The sequence below is a fragment of the Haliotis rubra genome, unplaced genomic scaffold, assembly GCF_003918875.1.
Source record: "Haliotis rubra isolate DU_JTF1 unplaced genomic scaffold, ASM391887v1 Scf895, whole genome shotgun sequence".
Classification (NCBI taxonomy): domain Eukaryota; kingdom Metazoa; phylum Mollusca; class Gastropoda; order Lepetellida; family Haliotidae; genus Haliotis; species Haliotis rubra.
The window spans coordinates 154,459-171,369 of NW_025767629.1; the positions used below are offsets into that span (position 1 = coordinate 154,459).

The 16,911-nt window shown below is 39.7% G+C and overlaps 2 protein-coding genes across 5 annotated transcripts in view; one reads left to right on the plus strand and one right to left on the minus strand.

Annotated features, from left to right (window-relative positions):
* Nucleotides 1-16,911, plus strand: part of LOC124263694 (receptor-type tyrosine-protein phosphatase alpha-like) — a 310,238-nt gene that overhangs the window by 111,915 nt on the left and 181,412 nt on the right. The gene's annotated exons all lie outside the window — the stretch shown is intronic.
* Nucleotides 1-16,911, minus strand: part of LOC124263693 (multiple epidermal growth factor-like domains protein 11) — a 134,312-nt gene that overhangs the window by 5,177 nt on the left and 112,224 nt on the right. Inside the window, exons 15-22 of the mRNA XM_046698355.1 lie at nt 15,615-15,755; nt 14,826-14,963; nt 13,283-13,426; nt 12,696-12,845; nt 10,900-10,946; nt 7,685-7,817; nt 6,394-6,540; nt 4,904-5,041 (exon numbers count right to left, since the gene is read on the minus strand). Coding sequence (XP_046554311.1) covers nt 4,904-5,041; nt 6,394-6,540; nt 7,685-7,817; nt 10,900-10,946; nt 12,696-12,845; nt 13,283-13,426; nt 14,826-14,963; nt 15,615-15,755 — 1,038 coding nt within the window. The remainder of the gene's footprint in view (nt 1-4,903; nt 5,042-6,393; nt 6,541-7,684; nt 7,818-10,899; nt 10,947-12,695; nt 12,846-13,282; nt 13,427-14,825; nt 14,964-15,614; nt 15,756-16,911) is intronic.

Genomic DNA, 16,911 nt, shown 5'->3' on the forward strand with positions numbered 1-16,911 from the left:
CCAACAGAACACAGACTATTATCGTGTTACCTATTCTAACCCAATCTAACAACAAAAATTTGATCCCAAAATATTACTTTACAGGCAAAAATATATTGAAGGGAATATATGCTGAATTTCTGAATGGCAATATTTTTCCTTTTCATTGGTTTTCATTCAGCAATCTTTCTTTTCACATCACTATTTAACCTAAGGATAATAAAAAAAATTATGCCTTAGCATAATGAGGGTATCAACGCCTTAACACAAATCACTGAATCTATATCTGATGCCCATGCCTAACTTGTCAAATTGTCTCAGTTCATTAGGTTCATCTATCCTTGACTAGTTCCAATCCGCATACCGCCAATATTACAGCACCGAAACAGCCCTGATACGTGTCCTCAGTGACCTACTGGCTGCACTGATGATGGCTTCATGGCTTCCCTTGTCATGCTCGAACTGTCAGCGGCATTCGATACCATCGACCATGAAGTTCTCCTAAGCGGTCTTTTGGTTGAATCTGGCATCCGTGGTAACTGCCACAAGTGGTTTTCATCCTACTTGGTAGAAAAGCAGTCATCATCGGCTATGAAAAATCCGATTTCGTCAAACTACACTGTGGTGTTCCACAAGGATCTGTTTTAGGTCCGATACACTTCACGTAGTACACGGCAAATCTGGCTAACATCATCCAACACTTCAAGCTTCTTCGCCATGGATATGCTGACGATACACAAATGATGGACAAATTCAAACTCAAGAACCTTCAGGTGTCCTTCCAACGCATATCTGATTGTACGACAACAACAAAGTCATGGATGACAGCAAATAAGCTGAAACTGAATGAAGAAAAAACAGAGGTGATGCTGATTTGCACTAAGCAACAGTTGGCCAGAGTAGAAGAACAATCCATTCTGATAGCGGATACGGAAATAGTTCTCAGTGACCACCTTAAAGATCTGGGAGTATTTCTGGACTCACACCTCTCCATGGAGAAACAGGTTACCCACATCAGTCGAACCTGTTATTATCATCTCCGATCCATCAGCAGCATTCGACATTTAATAACCGCAGAAGCTGCAAAAGTACTTGCCCATGGTCTGATAACATCAAGACTCAATTACTGCGACAGTTTGCTTCAGGGTATCAGTGGTAAACTGCTATCTAAGCTACAGGTGCTGCGAAATTCTGCAGCACGGGTCATCACAAGAACACCAAGACATGTGCACGTGACACCAGTACTCAGAGACCTCCACTGGTTGCCAGTAGAAGCTAGAATAGAGTTCAAGCTTTTCTGTATCATCTATCGATGCCTCCATAACACCAGCCCTGACTATCTATCTGAAATCTTGACTCCCCCCACTAGCACGTAAACTCCGATCAAGTGACCAAAATGTCCTCCAAGTTCCTAAATATCCACTGAAGACATTTGGCTCCAGGTCCTTCTCCAGCACTGCCCCTGTCCCATGGAACTCACTTCCATCCATATATATATATATATATATATATATATATATAAAGTAAGTGATGAGAATACCGAGCGTACAGTAGTACATATATAAGAAGAAGTTTCTGAAATAATTACACAACACGGATCTTCTCCAACATGTTTCACTTTTATCTTCAGGGAGAAGTGATTACAGTTAAACGGATTATGTTATGACGTCAATTTGTCATGACGTCACAATGCAACTGTATACAAATGTTGTGACGCGGCGTTGCCATGACGTCACATTGGCGGCTTTATATTGACAGTACTAGTAGCACAATGAAAACAAGTATAATTCAGACACATTGCGTTACCTATTTAACGATGGACACAATTCTTTGATGAAAAGTTTTCTTTAGCTTTACGCTGCATGGCGTCAGCAGTATTCATTTTATAGAAAGGGAATATTTTAAATTTTATTTCCTTTCCTGCTGCGCAATTGTCAATGTGAGCGCTTAAGGGGATGCACCTTGTTTTGGGGTCCTTAATCTGTTGTTTATGGACGCGCATTCTGTCCCTCAAGCACTCCGTTTGTCCAATGTATTCTTCATGACACCCCTTGGCATATAATAACATAAATAATATGTTTTGCGGAGCAGTCCATGTTAGAGCGTACATGAAATAATTGTTTCCTGTTTTTGAACTTTATACATGAAGTTTCAAGTATATATTCACAAGTTCCACAATTTCCCCGTTTACATTTTGAGACACTGAATTCTGTAGGTTTAATACATGAGTCGAATGTGGCACGTGTCAATATGTGTTTTAAGTTACGGCTTTGGCGTTTACTCTTTATCATTGTTACATGAGCCATAATTCGATTCATTTTCATATCAGCATTTAAAATTGGAACATTTTGTCTTATGATATGAAAAGTTCCGGATTCTTGGGGTTGTGCGTTGAAACATAGGCCAGATTGACAGTGTTATTTATTTGTTTATCACGAACTTTCAACAGTGTCCTTCTGTCTATGTTTATTGCTTTCTTTATTCCATCTTCCACAAGAAGAACTGGGTATCCACGGGACTGTAGATATGATTTTAGTTCTGCAAGTCGTATGTTCCTTGTCGGTATTTGTGACACAATCATGCAGATACGTCTTGCTAAGTTATAGGGAATGCTTCTCTTTATATGACTCGGGTGGCAAGATGAAAAATGAAGGTATTGTTTAGTATCTGTAGGTTTATAATATATATCTGTTTCTAGATTACGTCCACATAGTTTTACCATGATGTCCAAAATGGAATTTCAGAATAATTTGAGTCCATGGTAAAATGTAAATGTTTGTTCAATTTATTTAGGATGTTATAAAACAGAGTTAATTTTTTCATCTCCAAAGGGCCATAACATGAAGCAATCGTCAAGAAAACGTCGCCAATTTGTTCTAAAGTATTCAGCGACTTCAGGTCCTAACTGTTCTTTTCACTTTGGTTTCCAGAGTTCGTTCCAAATACCCTAAAACTAACGTAGCATACGTGGGTGCCATTTTGGTTCCCATTGCTGTACCCTTCATTTGTCTATAATGTTCCCCATCAAAATTGAATGTATTATTATTCAATATGAATGTAACACCTTCTATGACGAATTCCTTGGAGAATCGTGTTGGGAGTAATGCTGGATATTCGTGTAACCAGAATGATATAGCTTCAATCCCTAAATTGTGTGGAATATTAGAGTATAAATTTTTTACATCAAACGTAACTTGTTTGTTTTTTTCTTGAGTTTGTTGAGGTAACTAGTTTAGGAAATCCATCGTATCTCTAGTATAACTGTGCACTTTGGTAATAAAAGGTTTAAGCACTATGTCAATAAAATTACTCAACCGATGTGTAGCACAACTAGGTCCTGCAATTATCGGCCTAAGTGTCAAATCATTAGGGTGTTCTGTTTCAATATAGCTATCAGTAGCATTTTATGTAAAATTCGACTCATGTATTAAACCTACAGAATTCAGTGTCTCAAAATGTAAACGGGGAAATTGTGGAACTTGTGAATATATACTTGAAACTTCATGTATAAAGTTCAAAAACAGGAAACAATTATTTCATGTACGCTCTAACATGGACTGCTCCGCAAAACATTGGTGTTGTGTTGGTGTTGTGTAATTATTTCAGAAACTTCTTCTTATATATATATATATATATATATATCCAGGTTACAGATTGTTATGGTTGTTTGACAAAGTAATGTCGCTGCCTTATTCGGAAAAGGAGACAGGTACATACATATTGACACGTGCCACATTCGACTCATGTATTAAACCTACAGAATTCAGTGTCTCAAAATGTAAACGGGGAAATTGTGGAACTTGTGAATATATACTTGAAACTTCATGTATAAAGTTCAAAAACAGGAAACAATTATTTCATGTACACTCTAACATGGACTGCTCCGCAAAACATTGGTGTTGTGTTGGTGTTGTGTAATTATTTCAGAAACTTCTTATATATATATATATATATATATATATATCCAGGTTACAGATGTATTCAATGTCTATGCATCACAAGAGAAGGATATACAGGTCATAACCACAACCACGTAACAGACAATCCAGAAAACAGCTAGGCACTCAAGAATCGTATTATGTGCTAACTCATCGCATATGAACCTTGGTATCAATCCAAATGATACGCCCCACTCAGAATGCTCGTTGAAGTCAGCCAACACTTCAGATTGTTATGGTTGTTTGACAAAGTAATGTCGCTGCCTTATTCGGAAAAGGAGACAGGTACATACAGGTCAACTGTGTCATACACGTCATTTTAACCAGCTAAACCAACGAATAAAGTCTGATATCATTGTGTGTGGTCATATCTTCATTGTTCAACACAATCACGTATGTTCCTTTAAAACTGAATCCTACCACTCTCCACATTGCTTTCTCTCTCATTGCTATATATTGGGTTTAGAGTGATAACAGGTTGTGAAAATGGCATTTGACTAGGTGCTGACTAAAGGTTTGGGAATGTTAATATATATATATATATATATATATATATATATATATATATATATATATATATATATATATACATACATACATACATACATATATATATATATACAGAGAGAGAGAGAGCGAGAGGGATAGAAACAGATCCCAATTATGATAGACGAACATGACCAAAACTGTAGTCAGCATGTACGATTCTTGAGTGCCTAGCTGTTTTCTGGATTGTCTCTTACGTTGTTATGACCTGTATATCCTTCTCTTGTTATACATAGGCATTGAATACATTTTCATTAATTTCAAGACTCATATATTATACCAAATCTATGGGGCATGATTTTCAGCGACCCATTCACATATTCAGTTTCTGTGGGTGATCGAGACTTGTTATTCCCTGGTGTTGACGTATTTTGTTATATTAGTTAATAAAAGTTGTTCTTGCATGTACACCACTGAGGAAGGAAATATATTCATATTACCTTGTGTGCAACTCTGCAGTGTCCATCCCGCCTCACACCCAGTGCCACAGGCCCCATCAGTAGGACAGGAGGAACTGTTACAATGTCTCTCAGCACAACTCAGGGAACAGGTAGTTCCATAATAGCCATCTGGACAGTCTGGAGAGAAATAAGAACACTGAACTAGTTTTGAATCATATATTATTACTGTTTGTCTATTTACCAAAACATTAGAAGCTAAATTATACATCTATTTATAGAATGAATATTTTCTGTATTATAATTAGCACGAACCACTTCTTGCAACGAAGAAATCTTCGCGGAAGGCACAATGGGAATATCATGAATATGTGTTTATAGATCATTATGAAATACAGCTGTTCTCTAAAAGGTGAGCCTATCCTGACCCACCGATGGCGTCCGTCAAAAACAAAAGCATGCAAAGGCAGTTTTTCTCCAAGAGGGGCGGTGGGGTAGTCTAGTGGTTAAAGCGCTGGCTCGTCACGCCGAAGACACGGGTTCGAATCCCTACATGGGTACAATGAGTGAAGCCCATTTTTGGTGTCCCTCGCCGTGATATTGCTGGAATATTGCTAAAAGCGGCGTAAAACCAAACTCAGTCAGTCAGTCAGTCTTCTCCTAGGTAGAGCAAGTATATATGGATGGCAACTTCTTTAATTCTAGAGCACGACGTTTCGATACAGGACCTTGTATCGTTTTTACGTATCAGAATACAAGAACCTGTATCGAAACGTTGTGCTCTAGAATTAAAGAAGTTGTCCTCCATATATACTTGTTCTATCTGACTTCCAACTTCTAAAATGCCACTCAAGATTGTTCTCCTGAAAATACGCAGAAATATATGGCACAAGTCTAAATTGGGAACTGCATCGGACATAGGTTCTTGTCACCGATGGATCAAATTTTTATATTTCATGTCTGCCATAAACCTGTGCGAAAGTTTTACTGAGGCCTTCAGTGTTGCAACATTGATTGAACACATTTTGAGCAAGAGTCGTGTGACTGTCTCTTGGATTTTGTGAAAAAGAGTATGAATAATATAACCGATAATAAGATGTCTTCCTCAACATGAGTATACACCATTACAGGTAAACACTGTGTCGTTGATGAACACTGATCGGCGCAGTTTATACATTACAAAATTAATTATGCATATCAATTCCATCACAAACAAGTTTTTGTTATCAAATATTTTTCATTTTCTATGGTGCTCTCATGTACGTCCCAGTGCAACGCGCTATGATCTTGTATAATTTCAGTAGCTGTATATCCAGCAGTTTCTGAATTACAGAATAGTTACAACAAATTACGTCCCTGCATGGGCTGTTACACATTTTTGACAAAATCATAATATAACTTCCTTAAATCCCACATACAATTCCATTTGACTATGAGTTCAAGATCAGTTTTAAAGTAACTTGGCCATATTACTCAGAAGGCAGTCATGAAGTGCATGACGTCAACACATCATCGGTAAAGAAGAAACATACTTTGTAAACAGTCATCTCCAGTGAAACCAGTGACACAGCCGGCGGGACACCTTCCAGTCACGTGATTACATTGGTTAGATGGCGTCTTACAGTGACGGTTACTGCAGGACTTGCTACATCCTTCTCCGTACATCCCGTAGACACACTCTGGAATTCATGGTGAAGTGTATAGTTAGGTATAATAGGTAATAAGGGTAATGTAATCGTTCATGCCACATGTAATACTAGGGTACAGGATGTATGCATTGCTACACTGACGTGCTGGATTCATGATCTTTGTGATGCTCCTGCTTCTCAATCTACAGCCGACTAACATTTCAAAGTTTCTAGCTGCAAAACACAAATTATAATGTACCCTAACAACTGGCAGAGATATTTCGGTAACCATGAAATCAAGGGCTTTCTGAAGCCAGAGCTGTCTCAACTTGATTGATGTTTTCCCAACAATTAACATCAATAGAGAAAGGTATTCGTGAATACAATGAGTCGAAACTCATGCTGTTGTTCACTGGATTGATTGGTCCAGACCGGAACACAGTTGTGAGCGGCGTTAAATCAACATAATTCATCCCAAATCATAGTGGTGATATAAGTTGCGTATTAACAATATCTAGCCCCACTATCTTCTCACTGTGACGTAGTGAGAGGCACCAACACAGCCTCCATACCAAACTACGTCAGTTCATGGAGATCAAAGTTCCTTGTATGCATTCTGTCACGTGACTACTATTGTCTTTACCATTTCGACCATTATTTCCCATCTACAACAACGGCTGCTGCCGTCGTCAATTCAACACCTGTCTTTTTTGTTCTCCCTTGTCCGCTAACCTGAACTACCAACTGAGGGCAACAATGCGAACCACTTGTGGACACAACGATGATTTCAACAGCCAAAGAATGGAAATTATTTCCACTATTATCACTGAATTGCTTGTTGTTTTTTGTTTTTTACTATTCTCAGCAATATCCCAGATATATGACGTCAATGAACGAGTCTGGTCCAGACATCCCAGTGATTAATATCATGAGCATCAGAGTATGTAATTAGAATACAGTGACAAGCATCTTATGATGTAACCACAAATCATTTCTTGCAAAGTGTCTTTCACTGTAAATGTCCTGAGAATACCATTACCTGTTACTAGATACAAAATGTAAACAGAGGAGCAGTGTCTGTTTAAAGCATCACAATGAGAACACTGTACATAATACTTAAATATGATACAATAACTGATTCAGATATACAAAGTGGGCATTAATATATATGTGGGAAAATTGTGGGATATATTACCTTGTCTACAGTCTATTCCTTGATATCCATCCGCACATCCACCGACACAACGCCCTTGTGTCACATCACAGCTGAAGTCCATCTTGCATTGACGTGCGTCACAGGACTGGCCACAGTTGGCTCCATAATACCCGGTGGCGCATTCTTGTAAATATAAGCAAAAATATATTTAAAGAATATATTCTCCGAAATATACATTAATATTGATACACAAAACTTTAGTGTTGTTGATGGAATTATTCAAACGCAGCAACGATAAAAGGCATCCTGCAACAGATATATCACAACTTGAGGACACAAAACCAAGATGCAAGACTAGGGCACGTTCTGCATGTGACAAATTTTGAATGGGGGTCAGGTCGACTGCAAAACAGAGTCTGTTTTCTGCTCTTCAACTGGCAAGTTCTTCTGACAATGAAGCGACCTCGCGAAAAAGCCTCGTCTGGCCAATGGAAGCGGGAAAATTGCAATATTGACAATTTTATGGATAGCAAGTTCTTTTATTTCACGAATTTCCATACAGATTCTTGCCCCGCTACCAAAAAGGAATTGACATGAGGAGAAGGGAATGTATGTATACAGAATATAAATAAAGTAAATACAATGGCAACGTCATTAAAATAACTAGGCAACAAGTTGATGAAACCAGGGAATTAACAAAGGGATTAGAGATGGAAGTCAGGGTTCTACAAATCAAGGGGTAATTTAGAAAGGACCAGATATTTACACAGGCTTTGTTGAGAAGTGCACAGGCTGTCCACAGGTCTTTGGGAAACAGCAGCGAGCACTACGGCCTGATTTTGCTGAAATTGCTTCTCCCTCGGACGATATCTGTTCAATCGATTCAAATGTATTTATATATATTCTGTAACCATATACTACCAAGTGAATAGAGGGATCAAATTTATTTAACCAAATCTTTCATTTAGGTATGGTTGAGGTGGAAGTACCTATCTGATAACGTGGCTTTACATTTCAACACAAACCCTGAATCACAACACAAATCTCACATCAAGCATGAACTGCACGCCCTGCATTAGCACAAGACAGTATCCAATGATCAGGTCTCTTCTCACCCTTTTGTGACCATAACTTTTAACTCACTCACTCACTCTCACCCGTTCAGTGTTGTCGCAACCCCTAGTGTACAGTACACAACCATGTGCACTTAAAAGAACCCACGAATCCGTTGGTATATGACCAGATGGTGGCCACATGAATGAGTGTAAACACCTAGTTGCGGGTACAGCAACGTGCAGTGAACTATGTGTCCCAGTCCACATAGCTGTGAATGGGTGCCTCTTAAAGATGAGAAAGCCGCAATAAATCGGTGCGCTTAGTGGCTGCAGGAGTTGTATGACCCCCGGGGAGTTGATATTGATAATACGATGTGCCGTTGAGATTGACATCTAGTGAAATGTCAGCGCCTTGAGCATGTACTAGATACATGGATATGTGCGCTGTATAAATATCCTATAATAATAAACCCGGCTCTATGTAGAGCGCCAAAAGAGGAGGAGTCGATATCAACATTGGGGCGATCGGGAAGCAAGAGCAACGTCTTGACATGATTGGAATGGAAACAGTAGTGTCGTGGTGTTGGACGGTATAAAATGTGACAGGCCAACTAATTTGGTTCTTGTAAATGGATGTTAGACTAGCCAGCGACACGTTGACAGAAGCTGCGTTGTCGTCTTGTTCATTAGCGTGAATTATAGGCAAATCTATTAACTGCCAGATAACAATGCTAGACCGTATGGTACTCGGGTCGTCACTGATAATCACCAACGAGAAGGTGTCCGCACACAGGACTGTTATTTCACTTTCACTACAAATTTCCTTCCCATATGGCTACAAGAATATATGTAGTTATATACGCCCGCCTGTAAATACAGATGCTATTGCTTCAATATTTGTCCCCGTGGTTGTGTAGCTACAGACTATTAATTCTGGTGGCGTGTGGTCCTGTGCACAGAGCGCAGGTCACGAATCAGACAGTCCTTGGATGGGTGACCGTGTTTGACAGCTTGACTCCTGAGAGATTCTAGGATTTCCCGTCCTACCCCACAACGAAGCACATGTACAAATGTGGTCTCACCTTTGGCAAGTGAGTTTGTTCAAAATTGCCTCTGTTCACACAACATCAATGTTGACTTGGTGTTTTAAGAGTCGGCTGATCTGGTAGCTGGCTGAACCTATATAGGGCAAGCTTATGATGAACGGAGCTGTTTGATGTCGTGGGGGCTTGTTTGTCGGGTTGAGGGTGGCGTTGATGGTGCGGTCTACAAGGCTGACAGGGTAGTTGTTGTAGGTCTTAAAGACATGGCGCAGATGTTGAAACAAACAGCACGCATTCAAACAGCTCCGTTCATCATAAGCTTGCCCTATATAGGTTCAGCCAGCCACCAGATCAGCCGACTCTTAAAACACCAAGTCAACATTGATGTTGTGTTCCAGAGAGGTACTACTATACAGAACCTCCTAAAAGCCAATGGCAGACCAACCCCCACAACTACAGAAGACCCCCTCAGGCACAGTTTACCACATAAAGTGTGACCGTGGAGACTCGTACATCGGCGAAACCTCAAGACCCCTTCCTGTAAGAATCAAAGAACATCAAGCCTCTGTGAAGAAGAAAGACTCTAAATCCGCCATCTCTGACCACACCCAAGCTCACCCAGACCACAACATCCTATGGAACAGCATCAATGTACTCACCAGCAATCACACCCACTACAAGATCAGAAAGCTACTAGAAGCCATTCACATCAAGAGACTCCAACCGGCCATGAACAGAGACCAAGGATATTACATCCCCACTGCCTACAACCAACTCATCACCAAGCAATCTTAATCCTATTATTCTCCTGTCTGTCATATCACTGGCTTCCTCCTTAATCCCCCATAGCTTACTATGTTTGTGTAACTATTGGCCTCTTGTGTAAACATCCACCACCTTGTACATCTACCTCATTAATTGTGTAAACATCATCACTTACTGCTCAACTTTACCATGTATATAAATATACCTTGCATCTAGTATTGTACATGATTTGCTTGATAACGGTGTTAGTAGCTACACCGAAACTTCGCTCATATCATATTAAAGAAGTTGTATATCCATAGAACTCTCCTTGTTGTTCATCACACCACCTTCTAAATGCCACTTAAACAAGTTGTCCGAAATATACATTAATATTGATACACAAAACTTTAGTGTTGTTGATGGAATTATTCAAACGCAGCGACGATAAAAGGCATCCTGCAACAGATAAATATCACAACTTGAGGACACAAAACCAAGATGCAAGACTAGGGCACGATCTGCATGTGACAAATTTTGAATGGGGGTCAGGTCGGCTGCAAAAACAGAGTCTGTTTTCTGCTCTTCAACTGGCAAGTTCTTCTGTCAATGAAGCGACCTCGCGAAAAGCCTCGTCTGGTCAATGGAAGCGGGAAAAGTGCAATATTGACAATTTTATGGATAGCAACTTCTTTTATTTCACGAATTTCGATACAGATTCTAGCCCCGCTACCAAAAAGGAATTGACATGAGGAGGAGGGAATGTATGTATACAGAATATAAATAAAGTAAATACAGTGGCAACGTCATTAAAATAACTAGGCAACAAGTTGATGAAACCAGGGAATTAACAAAGGGATTAGAGATGGAAGTCAGGGTTCTACAAATCAAGGGGTAATTTAGAAAGGACCAGATATTTACACAGGCTTTGTTGAGAAGTGCACAGGCTGTCCACAGGTCTTTGGGAAACAGCAGCGAGCACTACGGTCTGATTTTGCTGAAATTGCTACTCTCTCGGACGATATCTGTTCAATCGATTCAAATGTATTTATATATATTCTGTAACCATATACTACCAAGTGAATAGAGGGATCGAATTTATTTAACTAAATCTTTCATTTAGGTATGGTTGAGGTGGAAGTACCTGTCTGATAATGTGGCTTTACATTTCAACACAAACCCTGAATCACAACACAAATCTCACATCAAGCATGAACTGCACGCCCTGCATTAGCACAAGACAGTATCCAATGATCAGGTCTCTTCTCACCCTTTTGTGACCATAACTTTTAACTCACTCACTCACTCTCACCTGTTCAGTGTTGTCACAACCCCTAGTGTACATTACACAACCATGTGCACTTAAAAGAACCCACGAATCCATTGGTATATGACCAGATGGTGGCAACATGAATACGTGTAAACACCTAGCTTCGGGTACAGCAAAGTGCAGTGAACTATGTGTCCTAGTCCACATAGCTGTGAATGGGTGCCTCTTAAGGATGAGAAAGCCGCAATAACTCGGTGCGGTGATCCCCGGGGAGTTGATATTGATATTACGATGTGTAGTTGAGATTGACATCCAGTGAAATGTCAGCGCCTTGAGCATGTACTAGATACATGGATATGTGCGCTGTATAAATATCCTATAATAATAAACCCAGCTCTATGTAGAGCGCCAAAAGAGGAGGAGTCGATATCAACATTGGGGCGATCGGGAAGCAAGAGCAACGTCTTGACATGATTGGAATGGAAACAGTAGTGTCGTGGTGTTGGACGGTATAAAATGTGACAGGCCAACTAATTTGGTTCTTGTAACTGGATGTTAGACTAGCCAGCGACACGTTGACAGAAGCTGCATTGTCGTCTTGTTCATTAGCGTGAATTATAGGCAAATCTATGAACTGACAGATAACAATGCTAGACCGTATGGTACTCGGGTCGTAACCTATTATCACCGACGAGAAGGTATCCGCACACAGGACTGTTATTTCACTTTCACTATCATTTTCCTTCCCATATGGCCACAAGAATGTATGTATTTATATACGCCCGCCTGTAATTAAAGATGCTATTGCTTCAATTTTGGTCCCCGTGGTAGAGTAGTTACATACTATTAATCACAATAATACCATTATGTTATTGCTATCGTCTTGCACCCAAAACTTGAGAAAGGTACAGATTCATACAGTACAGTCTTGTACATACCTGTACAGTCAGTTCCTGCCCACCCCGTTCGGCAGCCTGCACTTGAACATGCTCCTGTGTCAGGAGGACAGGAAGCCAAGTTGTGGACACAGTGGCGGGAGTTGCAGTACTTGCTACAGTTGTCTCCGTACGCGACACCAGACGTGCATGCTGAAATAAATTGTGAGTTCAGTGAGGTCAGTTCTTGTATCACTGGTACATGTGTATAGTAACTGCTTAAACTGCTCCAAAGCGAATCATGATTTAACATATTGTATGCTTACCATATCCAGACGTAATTGAAAAAAATCTGCTGTGTTTTACAGCGGTATTTCCGTTTGCATAAAATTCAAAGGAAGAATTTAACATAACCCATATCAAACGTTGTAGTGAAGGATATTTGACTTCCATGTAACATGTAAAAAAAAGCACGCAATAAAGACAATGTATATTGGAAGGAATGGACATTCGATTGTAAGTAGATCATGAGACGGCTTGATTAATTTAGCTATTCAGCTGTTATGACGAGGGAACCAACATTACAGGAAAAGTTTTACAAACATATTTCTGAAACTTTTCACCAATAACGAGATATCAGGAGATATTACCTTGTCTACAGTCTGTTCCATGATATCCAGCCGCACATCCACCGACACACTGCCCTTGTGTCACATCACAGCTGGAGTCCATCTTGCAGTGACGTGCAGCACATGACTGGCCACAGTTGGCTCCATAATACCCAGAGTTGCATACTGAGCAGTATTGGAATTGTATGGATTAATGCTAATATTAGTGTGCGGACCCAGAGGAGCATGCTTGCAAATATAATAATCAAATTCATTAAAATATATGCTCGTAAAAATGGAAACAAAATGATCTTTGTACGCAAAAATATATTATTCAAATTATTCAAACGCGGCGAGGACAAAATGCATACTGCTACAAATAAGTAACAGAAGTTGACAATAAAACCGAAATTCAGCTGCAAGTTTTTCTTGTTGAAAATCATAATGGTAAACCAAAAGTCACTGTGTTCTTCAATCTGATTGGTTGAAAAACGTGATCAAATGGTATTCGATTCCCGGAAATTCGCTGCGTATTAATACATACAAACATCTCTCACACCATTGTATTGTTACGTCATCAGCTGTGATGACGTCATTAAAATCATATTGTGACGTAAAGTCCGAATGGCGTCACAAATGAGCAGTTCCAGATGCTACCATGGGAGACAGCCGAAACGGCCGTCTGATGTACCCGTACTCGATGTCAATGAGTGCAGACACAAAAACGTGTGTGGACGTTTTGGTTTACTTTTGTGTTTACAATGTCGATAAACATCATGTGTTGGCCAATTTCCGGGTGTATTGAGTATTTGAAGCACGGGAATATTTCATTTGAAACCTCCGGCTGACGCCTTCGGTTCCAAATGAATTCCCGTGCTTCAAATAATCAATACACCCGGAAATTGGCCAACACATGATGTTTATCTCCTAAATAGGAGCTATGATGTTCTCGACTGCAAAAACAGAGTCTGTTTTGTTCAGTTCTGTTTAACTGGGAAGTCATTCTGCTAATTCGAAAACCACGGCAAAAGTCTAGTCGGATTATTTGGAGCAGAAAAACTGCAATGATCTATTGTAGACAGGTTATTCAGAGCATCCATGGTCTGTCTACTGACTTCAGTATCCGTACCAACATCATCGGAGTTCACGTGACCTATAGAGACTATATCTTACGACTCATGTACACAAGTGTTTGATCACTGCCGGGCTTACAACATTCAAATACTTTGTAAAGATTCCAAGATGTTAGGTTGGATATTACCATGTTGGAATTATCAGCGACCAAAATGTAATCCTATTTAGTTCCGTGAACCATATATTGCCGTGTTTGTTCATGTGAACAATTCATTAACATTTTGCATTTACACGGGTTTTCAATGACGATGCCACTAACTGAATTCTGATATTAGAAATGAAGACAAAATTCATAAAAGTGTCTTTTGAAAACAAAAATATGCATGTTTGGCGCCATTGACTGGTGAAGTTAAAGACACTTTTGTCAGCATAAAACGTCCACAAGACCCTGATTCCGTTATAAAAACACATTTTAAAAGTATGAGGTGACGTAAGTAACCTTAAACATTACCTTGTGTACAGTAATGTCCATGGTATCCAGCCAAACATCCACCGATACAATTCCACTGTATTCCACCACAGGTATGACTGCAGTGAGTGTTACTACACAGTTGGTTGCAGCTGCTTCCATAATATCCGGAGGCGCATACTGCAAAACATAAATGTCGTGTCTGAGTCTATGTATTAAGTACAATATATGTCTCATCCCCTCAGTATGCTTATTTCCAAATCAGATAAAAGGTCAGTATTTCTACATGTAACTGATGGGATACTGATTCTTGTGATTTTCGCTGTCAGTTATTTCGGATTTTCAGTTTAAGTCAAATTCAGTGGCAATGTGACTGGGCTTTCATTGCAGTAATGAAAAGAGGAACTATACTATCAAACACAAGATGCAAGCAGTTCATCCATAGTCTTTGATCTGACATATCAACTGGACTTGGCTTGCCAAATGGATGGAGTTTCTAATAAAGGATGTGTTCCATCCCAAAATGGTGTTGCATTTTCAGATAGCTCCCAACATAAATTTGACAAAAATCACAAAGAAAGGTACAACAAAGTTATGAATAAGTCATGGTACAATGACCAACATGTATAAATATACTCTATCAAAACATAATAACCTCTTTATCACACAATATCATCCTAAAAACCTTAAAACCCTGTTGTCATCGCACACAGCTAGTGAATATTACTGACAGTAATATGATTATGTCACAGTAACCGTCTAATAACAAAAACACGACTTACCAAATTGTATAAACTGACATTGTACATCGACGTACAACCCTGTACATACCTGTACAGTCTGGTCTTGCCCACCCTGGTTGGCACCATGAACACGCCCCTGTGACAGGAGGACATTGGTCTTTCGTGTTGAAGCAGTGACGGGAGTTGCAGTCCTTGCTACAGCTGTCTCCATAACTACCAGACGCACACGCTGAAATATACCTACAGTTGAGTGACGTCACTTATTTCTTATATCACTCGTGTGTATTCAAATATGAACAGCTTAAACTGCTCCAACTGCAGTCAGGCCATTGCATGATGATTGAACATTGAACAGCAAATCATGCACAGCGATCGGGTCTGCTTTAAGATACTATTTCTATTCTTTACTTTGCTCTGCAAAAACATATTCAAGCGGATTTATTTGCGGAAAATATGAATCAGTGTATTGAGAAATGTTTAACTTTCTTTGTCCTCAAATTCAATATTTCTATAAATGAGGCATAATTTAATTTAAGTGAACTCAAACCCCAAGGTCAATTTGATCTAGACAAAGAATTAGGGAGAAGAAAAAAGAAACCTTTTCGATTGTAAGACGATAATGAGATGACCATTTGCAAAAAATAGTTTCTGTCATGCTGTAAGAATGTTTTCCGTGGTATCAGGAGGCGGATGCTAGAAAATATTACCGTCCTAAATTTATCCGAGTTAAGTTAATTCAGTGTGTTAAGAAGAATGCTTGGTTTCAGTAAGACACAAGGCCAATATGCACTAACTTCGTAAAGGTGATGGCATTTTTTATTTGGCCGTCAGTTGCTTCGGAGTGTCTGTCACGTTGGGTTAATAAAGAGTAAGTGGTAGTGTGATTGGGCTTTCATTGCCAAAATGCACTATTAGAACTATAAACTATTTCATGCATAGCAAAGCCTTTTATCTGACACATGCCGGCGAGCTAATTGCAAACTCCTTACAGAAATCACAAGCCTGATACTTTCTTGTTATGTGATGTAATTCATAAATTCGGAAAACCTATGGTCATATATCACAAGCAGTACCTAAACATTACAAGTTCCATCTGCCTGATGACAATACATTAATGAGGACACGCCTAACAGGCAGACTGACCCTAATATACACAGTAGGGTAGTGTGTTGTGAAGTGGGGCTGAGATGCAAGATGTTTAGAAGCTGGCCCATTCTTCTGTGAATATGGTAACAGTAGTGTACAGTGTCTCCCTGGCGGGATTTTCAAGATGGCGGCACATCCGGTCCCCGTGGGCGCCGCCATCTTGGATCAAGATGGCGGCCCCACGGGGACCGGATGTGCCGCCATCAGGGGGAGACCACTCGGGTTCCGGTTCCGGTGTG